This window comes from Pithys albifrons, chromosome 5 (genome assembly GCF_047495875.1).
Source record: "Pithys albifrons albifrons isolate INPA30051 chromosome 5, PitAlb_v1, whole genome shotgun sequence".
NCBI classification, from domain to species: Eukaryota; Metazoa; Chordata; class Aves; order Passeriformes; family Thamnophilidae; genus Pithys; species Pithys albifrons.
This window is the reverse complement of record NC_092462.1, coordinates 6,858,710-6,878,452: the sequence shown is the minus strand read 5'-3', so window position 1 is coordinate 6,878,452 and position 19,743 is coordinate 6,858,710. Positions and strand designations below refer to the sequence as shown.

Below are 19,743 nucleotides of genomic sequence, written 5' to 3'. Positions count from 1 at the left end.
TTTAAAATTTCTCTTTACCATCCATGAAGTCACAAAGATACCAGAAGAGTTCTTAAATTAAATACTACAGTATTATAGAGTACAAGAAAGGTATAGTCCTAGGCCAAGAATGTTCTCCACAAGGAATATTTCCACTGACTACAGTCCATATATTCAAAATTTCATAAGGAACAGGAGAAGCACAATGTGGACATATCAGCCCAACACTTTTCAGGAATCCTCGTGCTCATTTACACACCTGTGGCATAATGTTACCTTACTACCAGGGCAGCAGCAGAAAATTACTCCCAAACTGTAGTAGTTAAACTGACCGCCCAACATCTTGAGAAAAGACCAAGTGGGCTCCATAAATTAATGCAATTCAACCTACACCCACTGCAGTTCATCTCTTCCACCTGGGAAAAGGGTTCAGCTCCAGCTGAAAACAGGAACATGAAGCAGCAGTGCTAACCACATGGAGAAAACATTTGAGGAAAGACTGAAGTTTTTTTTACTATAGTCTGTGAATTGGGAATGAAACCAGAGAAGCTGGAAGGGAAATCTGCAGCTGTGAGGCGAATGGTGAGTTTATTATTATGATTTTATTTTAAACATATGTATCAAACATAGCTCAAAAGCAGGGACCAAGTGGTATCTGAAGCCAGAGGGAAAATCCTGCTACTTAAACATACAACCCTTGCTGTTTCAACAATATCCCACTGTGTGTGAGAAACCACTAGAAAGAGAATCATAGTAAGTATATTTTGGCATGACTTTCATGAAGGTTTTAGGTTTGAAAGTGTGGGCAGCTTTTGACTGATTTAAAAGACAGTGCCTGCTTACAAAGGAAGTTATTCCAAGTAACAGCTAAATTTTCCCTAAAAAATGGGGCTAGCATAAAAGCATCTTCAGCTTTTGAGATTAAAATGTCAACTAAAACATGTTGCTAAATGCTACCATAATTTCTAATACTATGTCACGGCTACCCAAGGAGACACAATCTATTTTTAATGCAGGCATATGACCACTCAGACCAAGTCACACACAGCCGCTTTTACTGGGCGACTGGCAGGACTCAGGATCCCCTGGATCTCACCTGTGGGTGAATCTAATGCACTTTCTCTGAATAAAGCGGTCAGCTGAGGGGTAGGAGAGACGAAGGGAGAAGTTGGCCGACAGCAGGCACTACTCACAGGTGCGCGGAGTCGCGCCAGTGCCTGCGGGCTTGGGACCGCCTTTCCAGAGGGTGGAAGACGAGGTTCCGGAAATCAATTCAAAAGCGGCGCCTCGCGGTTAATCCGCTCGCCGGGCCTCGGCCGGGCGGGTGCCCTTGAGGGCGGCTCTCCTCCTTCTCCCCCCGCAGCGATTCCATGTCAGCTCCGACCGGAACGGAAGCGGAGCTTGTCTGCACTGCGTCCGCCAAGGGTTCGCGGGAGCGCCGCCGGAGAACGGCCACCGTCCGGAGAGGAGACGGAGCTTCCCCTTGGCCCGGGTGCCGCCGGGTTACACCTCCCCTATGGGGGTGGCACCTTCCCGTCCAGCGGCAGGGCCTCGGTTTCCACATGAAACAGCCCGGCTCGCCTCCTCCTCCTCCACCCTCCCGGTTCCCGTTCCCGCTCCTCCCCGCCGTCGGCCGCACCAATCCGCCCGGCCCTGGCTGCAAATCAAACTTCGTGCCCCCGGCTCCGCTGCCTCTCCGCTAAAACACTGACACTGCCAAAAACGGCCAAGGCACCTTCCCTGCTCATCCCCATCGCCACGCTGCGATGGAGGGGGGACCACGACAACGAATCAAGCGACAGCTCGGAGGAGACTTGAGCTCATCTTCTGTGTCTGTCTCTCCTCCCACTCCCAGACAGTTCTGGAAACTATGTATTCACCTCTTGTCACAGGAAACCAACCAGCAGGCGGTGCAAACAAACACCCTTTGCCTCCGCCCTTCCCCAAATCATCAGCATCCCACCCCCTATCGGGCACGAACGGGCGGGCGCGAACGGAAAGGGAGAAGCAAAAGAAAACAAAACCCCCGAACAAACAAAAACTCCACCCCGCAAATTCTATTCTGAGCAGGCGGCTACCTGAGCCCAGGGACGGGTAGGGTGGCAGCAGCCATCAGGGCGCCTTTGTTTAAGGGGCGCAAGTGGAATGATTGGCTGGACCTGCACTCACCTCCCTGGGAGGTCGGCCCGTTACACAGAAATACCTTAGCCCGGACCCGTCTCGCTTGCCAGGTACCGAAGGAAGGCCCAAATCGTGGAGCTTCCCTGACCGCCGCGCGAGCAACTTCGGACGTTCGCCGCGGCTTCCCCGCGCTCCTTCTCCTGTGGTGTTACGCTCGCGCCCCGACACCGCGAACAGCGTTGCCGTTCCCTCACCTACAAACTCCAGCCCGGCCACGCGGATTCGCCCCGTCGTCCTGCCCCAGGCACGGCCCGAGCAGCGGGAGGGGGCCGGGCTCCACCGCGCCTCCCTGCTCCGCTCCCGATTCACCTCCCGGACCTCGGACCGGGGTCGGGCGCCGCGGGACCACCGTGCACCTGCTCGCCACTGCCCCGATGCCGCCCCGCGCCCCGGCGGGCCCGGACAGCGCCGCACGCCTTTCCCTGCCTTTTCCCACTCTCAAACACATGTACTTCGGGCCTCGGGCAAGTTGTTCTCCTGCCGCGGAGGCAACCTGTGTTAGCCTGGCGGTCCGCGCCTCCAGCAGAGCACCCACCGTGCCCATCGAGGAGGCGGCTAAACAAGCTGAAGCGCTCTCGCTCCGAAAGGCAACTTCTGTCTAAATTCACCGATGAGCAGGCTGTGTGCTTTCCAAGCATTTTTTTATCTCCTACAAGCCAAAGCCAAGTGCGTCTGGCGGGGCGGGGATGGAGGTCAGCGTAACTTACAAAGTCGCTTCTGCACACAAACACCTCCTCCCCCATGCACGCCTTCCCCGCTCGCGGCGAAAGGCGACGGGTCTCGAGGGCATATGGGTAACAGAGTGAGGCCATGGCTTCCCCCGCCCCCTTCCTACACATCCGTATCCGAGCAGGACCTGCGCTCTGCCATGGGCATCTGACTACCAAGTTTCTCCAACGCTTCCTACTTTCCGTGGTGGGTGATGCCTGGCGCTGCGGCCCGGCGCCCCCGCGCCGCGGCACAGCCTACAGCGATGCCCGAGGCGGGGCGCCGAGCGGCACCGCAATGCACGGCACGGCACGCCGGCAGCTCACTTGTCCACTGCACCTGGGGAGCTGTGTGGTCCTCACTTGCCCGCAGCGAAACAACAACGCGGCCGCCGCTGCCCGGCAGCGGCCCGCCGCACCGAGCGGCAGCGCAGCCTCCCTTCCTGCCTCCGCCCGCGCCAACCCCGCACAAGTTGCTTGTGGGATAGCGGAGCCGCAACTCGTCCGCCTCCCCTCGCCCCGCACCGAGCCGCACGGCTCTTGGCGCCATGTTAATGACGTACTATCTTATTTCCACTAGGCAGCGACCTTCGGCACGAAACTGCGCTCCCGCCGCCTCCGGAGCGACAAAAAACCTCCATCAAATATGGCTGTGCTGGCGGCTTCCCCGGCTGGCGCTGCGGCGGGCTCGGTTACCTGCTGGCGGCGGCGCGGCGGTGAGGGCGGACGGCGCGGCCGGGCTCCCCCTGCACGGAGGTCTCGGGGCCGCCGCATGAGTTCGGCGCGGCGTCGACGAACGGGCGCGGAGAGCGGCTCCCTGCGCCACACAAACACACACACACACACACACACACACACACTCCTCAGACTGACGTTTGTACTTATTATGGAGGAACGACTCCGAGAATCAAACTCGTTTCTGGGTCACTGCTGCCACAGGGGGGAGCTGCTTTAATCCCCTGCCAAAACTGGAAAGCGAGGGAAGGGGGGGAAGTAATAATAATAATAATGCAGCACCAGGGTGGGGAGGCGGCGGCGGTCTCGAGGGAGCTGCAGTTAACTCTTGGCGGGCCTGGGCGCACAGCACGGAGCACTCGCTGCTCCTCGCTCCCTGATCCCCGGGGCTGCGCGGCCGCCCCGGTCCAGCCGTCTCCTCGCTTATGTTCGAGCGGGCTCGGAAATACAGATGGGAGGCAGCGTTGCGCGGCTGGCAGAGTCGTGACTGCACGCGGATCCCGCACGCGGCACTGCTGGTCTTACCCTGCAAACATTAACTCTTCTCTTAAAAACATTTAAAGCGATTTCACAACCAGCAATTCTAGTGCTGCTCAGGCTTCCTCTGCAGAACGCATCAGTCACTATTTGTCAGTCAGAGAAACTGGGACATGTAAGAGTTAAGCTCTGTAGCCACACACATAGTGCGTAATTGCTGGGCCAAGAATAAAACCGCACGTGCTCTGTTCTCAGCCCCCAGCGTTATCCCTCTAGCTCCTCAACTTTGATACTTCTCAAAGACTAGAAAGCGCCAATACATACTGCAGTTCAGTTCATATCTTTCTGGCAGGAAAGGAAATTACCTTAAATTGGCACTATATTATATACTAAATTTCCTATTATCAAAAACCCAGATTTATTTTCCACATAAATCACTTTACCTCACGCCATGCACCTGTGCTCCCTGAGTGATGAACTCTCCCTTTTAAGCAGAATTTCTGAGCAAATCTAGTCTAAACACCACAGAGAAGGTTCAGCATAAGCTCAGACACAGAATTAAGGCGATCTGTGCAAAGCAGTCCCCATAGTATGCAAATACAAATTAATGCAGCCTCCACAGCAATATTAGTCTGCCAAAGAATCACACCTTAGTTGAGCAGAAGAATTGGGTCTTTACTCATACATGCAAACCAAGTCATTTATTGTGCTGTCTCACCCACCTACTTACCCACTAATAAAACATTGCTGCACATCCTAAAAAGTTGTACTTTACTACAAAAATATCCTCCTGCCCAGAGGTATTTTTTCACTGTGAAAAATCAGACAGTCAGGGGTTTGTTCACAGAACAGCTGGGGAAGCATCTTCAGATTTTAGAGCCTAAGGCTTTGATTCCTGTGTTTTCCACTACATGAAAATACAAAACCACACACTTTCTTTACATTCTCTTGCACTTGCCTTGGCATCTAGACCTGAAAGATACCTGTTGGCATAGCATTCCATACATCAGCAGCGTAATTAGAAGCAGTTCCACTGATGCCATTCATATTTGAGGGATTGGAGCCTTAGCCTTTTGGCTTTCTTAGTATGGCCATCACGGACCTGTGATCATCCGTGCAGCACACCACATCACATTACCTGATAATAATCCACTTTTTGGCAGAGTTACATTGATATGCCTATGACCTTACCCCGGGGCTTCCAGGGGCATTCATTTTCAATACTGACTGGGGACTTAGTTTTTCTGTACTATCTAAACAGCATGTGCCTGCTGCTGTGCTGCAGTATAAACTCCAGAACAGGATAAGTTAGTTTTTTCCTGCAGAGGTCTGCAGACCCCTCAGGACTGCATGGACTACTTCTCATAAGTTCATAAAAAGTAATTAAGATTAACAAAGCTTCTGTCAGTTGTCATTCATTATACACAGGTATGCACCTCTACTGGATTAATGCAATTATTTTCTTTTAAATAGTTTTAAACAATGTTGTCCATTGTAAAACACTGAAGAATCATAAGAAATGGTATTTGTTGCAATGTTCTGAATTCTTTCCAAGAAGTTCAGAACAAGCTTCTGAGAAAAGCTTAAATGTGAATGTGCTCTAATTTCTCAGGAGGAATAATAGAAACTTTCCTGTCTCAAGCTTTTTGGATTTGAGGCAATAATTTTGTTTTTCTGTAGTTAGTTTTTCTTTGGATCTACAGCCAATTAAGCTACACCTTGAATTTTAAGAAAGATTTCTATTGGAAGCGATGCAAGGCCATGCATTTAAGAACATAACATGAATGTTTTCAGAATGGTGGACTGTCTTTTATAAAGTAGAGACTATATAAATTACTGTAGAAAACTCCCCAAATGTGAGTCCCTCATGCTGTACAAGCAGCTAGCCCAGTCTTTACTGGAAGGTAACAGAACTGGAACGAAGATGTTATTTTGTCTCTGAGTACAGTATCTCACAAGAGATTCTTCTGGAATAATGCACTATGTTTTAAAAGTAAATATTAAAATTTGAAGGGTTAGTAGCTGGAAGAATAATTTTGCAAGTTATTGGAAGGCAAAATGTAAAGGTTACATCCTGTACTACTTCAACACATGAAACTGGATACTAATATAGCTATGGTCAAACAGGAGAGAACATAAGAGAACATACCACAGTAAGCCACTGGCACCATTAATATGAAACAGGGCAAAAAAAAAAGGATTTACCTATTATCTACATAAAGGACTGAGCTGTTCACTGCAGAATCAGCTTTAGCAGCTCAAGACACCATTGCGACACCAGCCTGAGAATGCCAGCAGCAAGTACCAGGATGGACTCTGTGAGTGATCCTCACCAGCTTCTCTACAAACTTCAAGCCCAGGTGAACCTGCAGTAGCAGGCAGGCTGCCAACAAAAGCAAGCCACTCAAGGCAAAGAAGGAAATCTTAATTCTGCATTAAACATCTGACCACAGCCTGACTTTAAAGATTAGAAACCAAACCAGGGAGAGACAACCTCACTGTAGTCTTCTGCTACCTGCACTGGCTAAATGTCAAGGTAGTAAGGAAAGTTCTGCTCGAAGTACAGTCAGTAGAAGTTTTGGCATCAGCCTTCATCTCTAATAGGTATTTACCCTCTCATCAAAGCAGGCACTTTGTTAGAATAAATAATGTCATTAGACTCCGTGCCTCACTCACTTATCTTTATATCAATATTAGCATTTGTTCCAGGAACACTCAGAGAATACATATCAGGCTTAGAGCTAACGCACAGAACTTCTGGTGCCTTCTCCAAGTTGTTGCATCAGGTATAAACACTCATATTCAATTTTATTTATTTTTTTGATTGTTAGATTAGGTTTCAATGTCTCCCTCTTGAATGTTATTTTTTAGCAGATGTACAAAGTCAAGGAAAGAATATGTTGCTTTTAAGCATTTTTTCCAGCTTTTTGTGGAAATCTGTTGCTGCAACGGTGTCTGATAAAATATTTTTACTTTTATTTCTTTATTCCTCTTTTTTCTTTTTTTTAAATTTGATACTCCTTTTACAGTTGGAATCTTGCAGTCTCCACACATGAAGATGTTGAGTTTCTCCCCACTGTTAAATTTAGCCCAAGTATCACTTAAAATTCTTTTGGTCTTTTGGCTCCAGCTTTTTAGGAACTCCTACTTTCTCATTTTTTATTTTGAAGATTAGAAATTTGCATAGAAGAACAGTACATATCCAAACCAGTACTGTTAACACCAGCTTGTACTTAATCTTCAAGAGTAAGAATTTCCAGAGAGCTTTCATGTTTCCTATGAGAGTTGTCTTGTAAAGCAGAGCAATCAGACAGGTGCACATTTGGGCCAAATTCTGTTGAGGTCCATTTTGTCTCTGGGTGTTCTAGTCACACAAACAGGGGGAGATAAAAGGATTTTGACTCATACATATGTAAATCTATACCACTTAGAAGTTGCATAAGTGCATTATTTTTAACTCCTGCAGAAATAAAACTTACTCACATGGCTTATGTATAGATCATAAAGGAACACGGTTCTCACAGTTTTGTATAACCCAAATACCTCATTTACACAACATGGCTCCTGACCACTTCACAAAATCATGTACAGAAACTCACACTAATTGGTGGTCTAGCTTTTTTATCTTTCTCCTTATCTACAACCACCAAAATCTGATGTTTCTGGATTAGGGAGGTCAAAACCAGTAAGCTCCGGTAGTATATTATTTCCTTTAACTCTGAAGCTGTGGTTTACAGCTACCAGAATTGCTTGTGAGGGTGATTTGCTTATTCGTAGGCCATACACAAAATATGTGATTTCTCCTGGCTTAAACCCCTAATTCTTCTGGTTTATAGTTCCTTTGGTTTATTGAAATGTAGTTGTGAGAGATCACTGAGTGTATGAGCCAGTATCTCAGTAAGTAAAAGCTGTGCCATTAAGGGATGGGGATAGAGATGGATAAAAATGAAACCTTAGACCTGAGCTTTATATTTAACAGGCTTGAGACAGAGACTAGTATAGTCTTTTTAATGACAAACCTTGAGAAGTAGAAATTATAGTATTAATTTTATCTGTGGGTAGGCAGGGGTTGTATCTTTCACAATTCACATGTTAAGTCAGCATTAAAACCAAGAATAGAAACCTGAAGTAATGCCTCTCAGTCCAAGATTTCTAATGATTAAACTATATCCTCTCCTTTGGCCTGGTCTGTAGAACATAACACAGTACAAAGTATTCTTCCATGACATTTTGCACATAGAGATCCTAAAGTATTTTTGCAAGTCAGACAGAATTATTGCAGAGATATGCCACTGCTGATGCAGCAGGAACAAGTGTGCCCAATAGGTAAAATTTACTAAATATAAAAACCTAAAAGTACAGCTACTGAAATCAAGTGTTTCCAAATTATTGTAATTGAAAAGCGGAAGCTGACAGGAAATCACTAGAACAAAAACCTCAAGGTAACAACTAGAGGCAGGTAGTTAGTTACCTTGCAGGTCTGCAAGTTAAGCTGGATGAAGCTGATGCATCACCTTTAAGGGAAACAACACAGTTTTGTACATGATGAGTGAAATAATTAGCAGCCAAGGTAATGCCCTAAGTGCAGGAAGAATGGATTGTGAAAGCTTCAGACAAGTGAGAGTTTAGCAGCAACAGATCAAATCTCAGCTGAAGTATCTACAGTATCTGGCAGCTCATCAAGCAACATTACACCTGCTAATCTAAATGAACTTCAATATTAAATTGTGTTTGTGCAGGCAGAAATCATGTAGTGAGAGAAAGGTGCTGTGACAAGACTTGTGGAAGAGTTCAAAGGAATTTGATTACATATTTTCTGATTGCAGAGTGCACCCTGATAACTAGTTGCTAAAAGTGGAGTAGTGGTACCAGTTTATTGGAGAATATAACAAAAATCAATTTCTTTTTTCAGTAACCTAGTGCCAAAATAGCTTTAAAAAAAACTTGCAACTTTAACTCTGGATCTTTAGGAGTCAGAAATAGATTAAGCTAAAAAAAAAAAAATCAGTTGTTGAAATTGCTCTGAGCAGTTTGTGATAACATTTCTAGAAAGAGCAGAAACCCACGTGGTCCTTTTGGATTCCATTTGGTACTTGATGGAATTGCCCCAGAGTTGTTTCTATTTGTGGTCTCTCCTGGGACATCTTCTTCCAAGTGCAATGACTCACAGTTCATTGAATTTAAAGCCTTTTCAAGACTAGGAAACTGAGGTCTGCCACAAGGTCCAAGAAATTCTACACCCTCCATGGCAAAGAAAACCCAGAACAATTAGCCGTAAGTTACAATGCAGAGACATATGCTCTCTGTCCTCAACAGGTATAAACCCTTCTCCTTAATTTCCATAGTTGAAATCTCTCCTAGGGGATGTGTCAATCATAATTTCAACAAAGGGCAAATTTTCTCCCTAAATAGTCAAAGGTCCACTGTTTTCAGATGAAGCTTTCCTGAAACCTACATCAAATATTAGTAATTTCGCTCATTAGTACACAGATGTTAAGGCACCAAGGGTGTAAAGAAGCCATCACTACTAAATACAGGAAATGCTAGTAAAATAGGCAACTTTGTTTACTTCAGCTATTTTTTTTACCAATGATATGTTTTATAAATTAAATTATCTAGTGTTTAACAAGTAGGAAAATTTATTGAGAAAATTAAATTAATGTCTTTTTCCTGTGGCAGTATTTATTGCTGAGCTTTTCTACAAGTTACACTGTGTAAATAAGAACAAAAACCAGTTTGGAAAGTTTTAGTAAACATCAGTGTTATAAAAGCTGCCTCCTGTACTTCCATTTCACTATTGTATATACGCAGAGTATATATTCAACAGTACCAAACAGGGCTCTGAACAAGAGGCTCAGAATATCCAGCACAAAAGAATGTTTGCAGAACAGGGAAAGCTGAGCCCTTATCTAACCTCCCTCCATCTCTCATATTGAAAAATGTTGGGGGGCTGTTGGTATAAAGAGAGTAGTTAATCCCATATATCCATGGGCCATGTAACCTTGCAGCAAATGGCTGACTGTCCTGTATCTGGCTGGCACATATCCAAATCAACAGAGTTCACACTATTACGCTTCTGTTTTGCTAAGAGATTCGTACTCAGTAAAGAATCCAACATAAGAAAAGCCTTCATACCCTCATCAGGTAGAGAATTATTATCTCTTTTGCAAATCAGACATTAGGACATAATACAAAGAGATACAAATAAAAAAGGCCCCTCGCAAAGAAAAGAGACTTGAATTCCTGATTCAGCCCTAAGAAATTACAACAGGTAGTTCTGCAGTGCTGTTCTGAAACATACACAATACAAAAGGTCAGCTACCCTTACCACTGCATTTGCACACTGGATGCATCTAACCCCAAGTTGCTGCTTCAGACTCTATGAGAGCATGAGAGCTACGGGAGGTGGCACAATTCTTGCACATGAAGATGTTCAGAGGCAGAACCCCAAACAGCCACACAGTGAATTTTCAGGGCACATAATGCAAACACTCAGGATGTAAACAGCCCTCCAGTCATTTCATATCATTTATATCAGTAATTCTGAAGTTACTTTTTTGTTTTTAGTGGACAAAGGAGTTTATTGCTTATTTAGAAGTTACATCTCATTTGCTCAAAGCTGAGACTCCCACACATATTTAAATAAGCACACAGGGAAGAATGAAGAAAAGTTGAAAATCAGATCATTACTCTGGCTTCTGTGAACTTTGCTTCACTAAGCAAAAATCCCTTGCAACAAACAAAATAGTCTCTGATCTTCCAGAACATTAAAAAAAAACCCAAACCAAACCAAACAAACCCACCCAAAACAAACAAACAAAACCCTCAAAACAAAAACAATTCCCCCCCTCAAAAAACCAAAACCCAACCAAACAAAAACCCCCTGATCTGCTTATGTGGGCAGATTTTGGCACAGGGTAAACATCCATGTTTGCTTCTCAAATTGCAAAAGCCAGGAAAGATTCTCACTCTTTCACCCATGACATGCTTTTAAACGATCACACACTTATGTTTCTTTGACAATCTGAGGCAGATGACTTTCTTCATGTGGAAAAGCAAGTATTAGGGCAAGGTAAACATGCAAACTGCCTGTAATCCAGTGCCTTTAGAGGATAAACAGGCACAACCTGCAGTGAACACACAAATACTTATGTAACTGCCAAACCCACAGTTCCAGCCTACACAGCTTCTCAAATATTCAGCCAGGCACAGCAGCATCTCTGGCCTTGGCCAAAGCTAAAGGTGAACCTGCAGTGTCTCACATCTCTTCTAGGAAAGGGCCTGACTACATAAGGGAGGGAGGCAGAGTCTCCAGCCACAGCACGGTGGAGGGAGGGGGGAAGTTTACAGAAGATAAGTTCAGGAAAACCTGAAAGAATGCCAGCCCCAGCACAGCCAGTGCCATGCCAGAGTACAACGTGTACTGACACTCTGGTGTGGTGCTTTGGATCAACAACATACGCAATAAAGCACACATTGACTGGCTGGACAGGCCCACAGAGGGAGCAAAGGAATTTTTCCTCTCCCAACGTGTTAATGCTGGAGCCTAGAGCCACAATTTGACTCTACCCTTACAAGTTTATCTTTTTCAAGAGCTGGTTCTGTGGGTTCTTTGGGATCTATCAGTAGTGCCTGACGCGTGGCTTAGAGACCCTAGTTAGCTTGCTTGCAGGAGTTTGACCTCAGTGACGGAAATCAGGGACAGCAAAAAGTCCCAAACCTTGGGCAAGGTAATGAGAGACCAGGATCACTGATTGTGTAAACCCTGTTTGTTCTTGTGAAGGGAATGAGGAAGTATTGAAAATACTGTCTCCAGTGAGGGCGTCCCACTAACCTACTAAGCTGGTTATCCTTCAGAATGCAATTAATATCACCTGATTAAATGTTTTAAATACTTTTAAAGTTTCCAAAGATACACTAATATCCTGAATTCAATATTTTTTCCATGAGAAAATAGCGGTCTAGAAAATGAAGCTACAACATACACACAAAATCCTTTACTATTCCATACACACCTGCATGCTGTGTTTTCACAAGTATCTCAAAGTCTGGAAGTTTACAAAACCCAGCTATGGAAAGAAGATATAGATACTTTTCTTACTTTAAAAATTACTTCCATGTACTTACAGTTTGTAAGCAATCATTGAAACCAAAAGCATGACTTGAAAGTCTCTTTTCCCTGGGAATGAGTGTTTGTGCCACTAACTTTTGTGGAGATGGAATTTTTCCCGAGCCTACATTTTATAATTACAGAGAATTCTATATAGCCATTGTCATTCAGACTGTATGATATTTCTTAATAAACCAATGTATCAAACACCACAGTGATTGAAACCCACCATCTCAACCTGAACCTCCAACAAGGAATTAGCTGTCAAAAGCTTTAAAAGCTGCATGTCATTTCCAGCATATGCACCAAATGAAATCCTACTTAACAAGGTCTTTTCTTATCCTAACCATGTTCATATTTCACAGCAGAAAAATAGACACATTCAACATTGTAAAAATTTAGGCCAGGTCTGAGAGCATTAAGCATAAGTAAAGTGGAAAATGTGCTAGGTTACTGAGACCAGGTTCAAAGGACTTTGATGCCCAAGGCTAAAAATGTAGTTCAGCAAATTCTTGCACATTGGTCTGGTTCTGGAATAATCTAAACTTACTTAGTACCTCCCTGTATAGTTATGACATTCCCTGAAGATCTGCAGTATTTTCTTGTCATGATCTAAACTGCTTTAGTTTGCATAATGAGGTCATGCCTTCACTTTCAGCCCAGCAAAATCAAATGTGATGGACAAGGGCTACCTATGGGTTAGATACTTCCACTTTCTCCTAGCTGAATTTCACAACACTGTGCTGCAGAGCCAAAGGGACTGCTTGTTCTCATCCCGCTTCCTGACTCACATGTGCTCTCTCACACAATGTCTCAACTTTGACAAAAGGGATGGAGAACACACAGACTAAGTTTTGGGCTAAATCCTTATATTTCATATCTTTGTGCTTCATTCTGACTACATTAATTTTTAAAAACAGCAGGGAAAAAACATCTTACTGCTTAACCTCTTAATTTTAAAACAACACATGCTTTAGGTCTGAGACTTGCATAACAGCTGCTAGATATGCTACAGAGATAGGCCACCAGCTAAAATATCTTAACTTTTTTGGAATTTAGCTCCATTAATAATACCAGTACATTCATCTTACAGTTCCCCACGGAGAAATAATTTTGTTTCACATACAGGAAAATCTCCTGCAGCTTGCAAACATAAACAAATAATCCATTTTCTAAGGTATTTGGCAGGTGGAACAAGTTAAAACAAGGGACAATTACAGAGACAGTCAAGACCCCAGGCTCCAAATGGCTCATCCTTTGAAGTCCCATCTAATTGCCATCCTGACTGGATCTTAAAAGTCTTTTCCAACGCTAATGACTCTATGATTAAGTTCATAAGTTTGTTATGCTGCTTGACAGTGACAACAAACCACATGAACTTCCTCAAGAAAAAACCCACTTTTGCAAAAAACAAGTGAAGTTGCTTTTTTTTTTTCCCTTCTGCTAAGGTTACGTCACTTATCACTTGGGTACAGATGACACTAATAAACATGTGTCTGGACTCCAGCTAAATAAGCAGTTTTCTTTAAATGAACTGAGGGAAGAAAAACAAGAATGACTGTATAAAGAAGTAGGAAGGATTGGTCTTGAGCCTTCTTTTGAAAATTCTGTCAGTTTAGCCTCCAAATTTTGTTCTACAGGCTTTCGTATACAAAAGACTTATTATTTATACAGGCAGACTCAGTACCTGCATATGTAGGTGCCCAGGCTGCACACAATGTGAGCACAGCACCTGCTGCACTAAAGCTCTCTGCAGACAAGTAGACAAGTTCCAGCTATTAAGTCCAAGCACTTTAAATGATCTCCACTCTTAGGAGACCACTTTTTGCCTTTGTTGAAAATACCTTTTTTTTAGTGGACAGGATCCTGTCCACCTGGTTTCAGGTCTGATGCACAATCAGAAATTCACAGCCAAATTCACAGCAGGTAGTACCAAAACCATTCTAAGATTTCTACAGCAAAATGTAATTACTTCATTTTAATAGGTAAACATGAGATGAGCTCCACAAATGACTACTGAAGCATTAGAAATCATTAGTTCCCCAGAGAAAGAACTAACGTCCTGCAGTATCAAATAGTTTATGACTAATTTACAGAGACTGAATCCACAAATACATTTCTACATTTGCTAATTAATTACAAATATTAAGCAAATTAAACTGACGGATGCAGCAAGTACTCTCAGGGTAACCAATGGCTATGTCACTAGCAATTTGCTGCTTTTCCATTCAGAAGCCCTCCCAGTTTTCTTTTAGTGGCAAAGAGGATCATAAAAGGATGAAAGCAGTGATCTCACTAGCACAGCAGAGATCAAAAGAGACTTCTATTGCATTGAAATTAGTGAAGTAGCTCAAAGAGGAGAACTTGATAAATATGTGCAGGAATGAACATCTTCCTTAACACATGTTCAGTCCTTGAACCATGTTACCCCTATTGCGTGCACATATATATTTTGCATCAGACAACAGAACCTATTGAGTGAAATATCACCACAGTCAGTTTATTTAAAATGTATACCCACTTTTTAAAAATTTTTAAAAATTACTTTTTCATGATAATCCAGAATAATCTTTTAAAAATAATTTCTGGTACTTGTGGAAGTCTGTTTAGATTTTGAAAAATATATTATTGGCATCCCTTCTTCCTGTTCTACAAGACAACAGGACATTTGATGAGCACAGGACCAACCAACCAACAAAAACCAAACTAAAATGAAAACACACCTAACAAAAACCAAACATCCAAACAAGCAAAAAAAAAAAAAACTGAAACAAAAAACAACCCTAAACCTACACAAACTGAAGAGAACATTAAAAAAGGACAATTCCACAGGGTTTTTTTGTGGCAAGTGATAAACCACAAAATGGACTCTGAATGGATGTGCAGAATGTATGATCCAGAGTTTGGAATGTCCTCATTTCCTAACACCTTTTTTTCATTTTTTAATCTGTGGAAGAACTGATGACTGCTACATTTCTTTGGAGAGACAACCTTACTCTTTGCTGATTTACGTGCCAGACTTTGGAATTACTAATTCTTCTGTTCCAGTATTAAAATAGGAGTTCTGAAGGGAAAAAGAAATAAAATGCCTCTACCCATCTTTCTTAACACCAATTTTGGGATGTCATTTTTAGAATCTTCTTGGAATACTCTGTTAAATGTTAAATGTGCCATATGATACAAGGTCAAAGCCCTTCTTCCTTGATACCTTGATACCAGCCTTTTAAAGGTCAAATGAATCAAACAAATGTGATGCAACTAAAAGAAAACCAGAATATTTGAACTCTTTCACTCCATATCCTACAGAGCTTTATAGTAGTTTTACTTTAATGTCCAAACCTATGCCATGATTACACTAAATCTTCCTTGAATGAAAAAAAGTCCTCTGATAAACAGCTAAGACAGGAAGTTACCTGAAGAATTCTGTTGATACAGACTATAGCAATAACATTTTCAGAAGAAAATTACTTGTTAGATATATCAAGCTCCAACCATCTAATAATCTGCAATCTAGGTTTCTTACTTGAAAGCAGGAGTGGGATATAAAGTTTTCCTGGAAAAGGCACTAGATTAAACCCAAAGTCTGATGAGCCATCTCTTCCTATGAACAGGTAATTAAAGCACAACAGCATTTTACCAATATATTTGTAATCCACATGGTGAAAGTAGATAGCACTTTTCACCAGAAACCACTGGCTAGATCTGTCTACCAGAACACAAACTGTATGTTCATTTAAAGGTTATTCTCTGCTTCAGTCAATATAAAGTTTGACTCATCAAAATTCTGTTAATAGAGGAGAATTGGTCTTGAGCCTTTTCTTTCATTTTAATGCTTCTTATTTCCTCTTCTCCCGTTCCTCATGGATATTCTTCATGTTGTTTCCATTCCTGGCAGCTGTTCTCCCAGCAGCTGCCACAACACTTGAACTCTGTTGACCACTCAAAAACATCATACTGGTGGCCTCTTGGGTACTAAATGCAGCACAGTTAGTTAAGCAAAATCATCCCATTTCTGAAGCAATTTTTGTGCCAGGAGGGAAGTCTTGCTGGAAGTATTCACAGAGGGCAAGTATCCTGGGGTTGAATGAGATTTAGACTACTCCCAGTAACACCGTGTTATAAACACAGCCTGAAACTGCTCTAGACATTGATCAAGCTGTTGTATTTTAGTCCTCCATATTTAGTGTTCATGTGTCTAGGCTTACTGTCTCTTTGGTGTCTCTGGTACATGTCCAGAGCACTCGCTAGCTCTCTGTCACTCCCTTTTCCGTGCAACTTCCTATAGCCCAACTGCTGTTTCAAATCAACCAACACTAACTCTCCTCAAAACAGGCTATTTTCTACATCTGTGCCTCAGGACACTCCAATTTTCAGCTCACTTTTTCAGGGGGCACATGTTTACTAAATAGTCTAAAAGAGTAAGGTTGAAGTCCTCTAACTACACAATTATCCCTAGTCTACACACAGCTGCTTTCTGAAACAGAAGGCCCATGAAGCATTAGCTTTTCCTCACTTCTCAGTGCACTTGTTTTCACCATTCCAAATGTGGCTGGCAAAAGACCTGTAAATCCAGATTACTTTTTATGGTATTACTCATCAAAGCCTTAAAGTTCCTTTGTCTGCCATCTGTTCCTTTGTGAGCCATTACCTGCTTACCTGGCAGAACAGTTAGAACTTTCAGTTTGACCATTACTTCTACCATAATTCATATAAGACTTGTGGAACTTTTCAGAGAAAATAATGCAGGAATTGGCCTTATGCTTTTCATCATAAAGATGACATTTCTCAGTAACTTTCTCAGTTACTGTACACTTGGTGAGAATGAAAGAGAATTCAGAAAGTGAGTGGAATTTGCTAATTTATCAGTAAATACTGAGGTTTATCCTTTAGGACTACCTCCCTAGTAAAAGCAATGGGCAGAACCAGACAGAAAGCAGCAGGAATCATTTTTGTTTATTTTAATTTGGTTTAGTAACAAGCATTCAGGGAAAAATCTGAATGGCAAATTTTTTTAAAGAGCATCCATGCCATGGTTTGAGCTGTAGCAGGAGTCATGCTATTTATGTTCGTGCTCTTTAGAAGAAAAAATGTAGAAATGAACAGCCCAAGATTTTAAGAGGAGAGGGTTTTTTTCTGGAGTTCTACAATGCCAGTGAGTGAAATTCAGGTCTGCAAGTACAGTTCCATAAAAGTCACCAGCATTAAGAAATAGCCTTCCTGCTTTTCAGAAATATGTGTCTTCAATACAGGTAAGAGTTCCTTGAGCTTATTTTAGTAGTGAATATAAGATCTACTGTTTTTTAATTCAGCAAAGAATATCTGTGAAAGAACTGAATTTTATTTCACTCTAGTAACCATCAACAGAATTCCTACTAAGCTTCTGTCACATACGTCTGATAAAATCAGGATTAAACATATGCTAAATATTAAGCAGCTGCTTTAAAGACTAGAACACCAAACTACTGTGTGGAAGACCTGTATTTTTTCAGTAGGCTTTATTAATGATGGCAAGGTCTAACCTAAGCTTGTAGGCTTAGTTGAAACAGCACTAAAATGCTAACATTTAAGCTATTTTTAGGACTTACACCACACTTCAAATTTTTTTCTGAGGTGGATGAGAATACAGAATAATTGTAGCTACACTTTCATCAGCAAGTTGTGCTGCACAATCAGAGCAAGTGTGAAGATGAGAAAACAGGCTTTGCTGTAAATTAAACACCCATGCTTGCAAACTTATAGGTATTACTGGAGGGAAAGTTCACCTCCTGCCTGCTGGAGAAGGCTAGGATGCCCAGACTAATGCTTCTTGCTGATAGTAAATGTCACCATGGTATCACATTACCATAACTAGTTTAAAAAAGTCTGACATTTAAAAGGTACCAACTTAGAAATCACCTCCCAACTACACCACTAATGTAGTACTAAGCAGCAAGGAAAAACCACTGTCTAGCAATTCAGACCACCTTCCCTCAGCACTTTTGTTTTTTCCAAAGGCATTTCCTATGCAAATAGTGACTCTGCCCAAATCTCACTACCTTAAAAACATTGTCAAGATCACAACCTTGAGGATTACAGCTGATGGCCAAATTCTGAATCGGGGAATTCAAGATGGATGTAATACGCTATAGCAACACTGCCACACCAATACTGAGAATGAAAATTAAGAGTGCTCCTCACCCTTTGGTCATGTACATCAATATAAATAGGATCCCACCTGCTGTGCAGCTGCTTCATATAGAAAACAGTCATGACATAGGACAGAGGTTTTCTATGAAAACTGATGTAGTTTTCACAAATCATACTAGATCCCTTTGTGAATATTTAGCTGCAGAAAACAGTATGATGCACTTTGCAAACAAAATGAGTTAGAGGAAATGGCTCAAAGGATTGAGGGCCAGCATCTTGGCTTTTTTCTCAACAGAAAATATCAGCCTAAAGAGAGCTGTTCAGCAGAACTGTGAGATTGGTGCTGAAATGTCTCATTTCTCCAGCATATTTGGTTTAGGAGGATTACATTGTATCAGACCCTGGCCTAAGGCCAAAGCATCTTCACAAAACTGTACAAAACTTTCTGAAGGGTAGTTATTTTCCAGGGCTTCACAGCCTAAACTAAGGGTCTCTCCAAGCAAGACTGCACTATCTTCTCATCTCTTACTAATATTTCCGCACCACATTAACCTCACTTACGAATACAGAGAGACACAAGGAAGAGAGAGGATCATTTGCAGCATTTGGGTGCCCATTTACACCATGGGACATGCTACTGGACTCTTTTACTGGGTCTCTTTGGGATGGAGTTAACCTATGAGACTGTCTTTATACTAATCCATGTTTGGGGGTTTGTTTGGGTTTTGTTTGGTTTTGGTTTTTTTTTTTCTTTGCTCTCAGTCTTCCTTTTCTCTTCCTCATCCCATGGAGAGAGAAATCAAGTGAGTTGCTGTGTGGGTGCTTAGCTGCTGGCTGAGGCCAACTCACAGAAGTCATAAAACCCTACCCCTCTCATCAAACTACAACAAAGGTGAAGGAAATCTTGATAAGAGCTGTTAAAGCAGCAGCCTTAGCACAGCAGAGGGAAAATTAATAACAGGAAATCATGTGACAGTCAGCTTGGGTGGGAGGGATAATACCTTCTCAGCAAAAAATCCTTCTCCTTTTCTCTTTCCCCCTTTTATTGAGACATGAACTTCTGTCCCATTCAGCACCCCACACACACACTTTATGTAGCCTGTGCCATAGAGGAAGGAGGTAGAAAATCTCCTGTTTCCCAAGACTAATGGATAAGTGATCACAGCAGAGCAGCAGCCTCTTACCAGCAATTGCTGGGGATCTGTTTGATTCCCTGCAGATTCCCATGTGAGGGAACTCTGAAGAATGCTGTGGGCTGCCCTCTCTGGCATTCCTGCTGATGCACAGGTCTGCCTACATATCCAAGCCAAACTGGTAACACTGGGGTACTACATGAATTCAGTATCAGGTTTGGAGTAAAGGCCTGGCAGCAGACTATAGCCAACAACAGCCCTTTCTCTTTTCCACCCGAAGAGACTTATAACTGAC

At 42.7% G+C, this 19,743-nt stretch overlaps 1 protein-coding gene across 13 annotated transcripts in view; it reads right to left on the bottom strand.

Annotated features, from left to right (window-relative positions):
- Positions 1–3,779, bottom strand: part of JADE1 (jade family PHD finger 1) — a 48,271-nt gene extending 44,492 nt beyond the window's left edge. For 3 of the 13 annotated variants that reach the window (XM_071555579.1, XM_071555580.1, XM_071555592.1), the window contains exon 1: positions 2,696–2,835. In XM_071555579.1, the coding sequence (XP_071411680.1) occupies positions 2,696–2,798 (103 nt within the window). In that variant the 5' untranslated portion in view covers positions 2,799–2,835. Of the gene's footprint in view, positions 1–1,075; positions 1,122–1,172; positions 2,043–2,148; positions 2,437–2,695; positions 2,836–2,867; positions 2,948–3,430; positions 3,511–3,563 lie in introns of those variants that run through there. The other 10 variants (XM_071555583.1, XM_071555590.1, XM_071555582.1 and 7 more) reach the window with 8 other exon arrangements.
- Between the last annotated feature and the right edge of the window lie 15,964 nt (positions 3,780–19,743).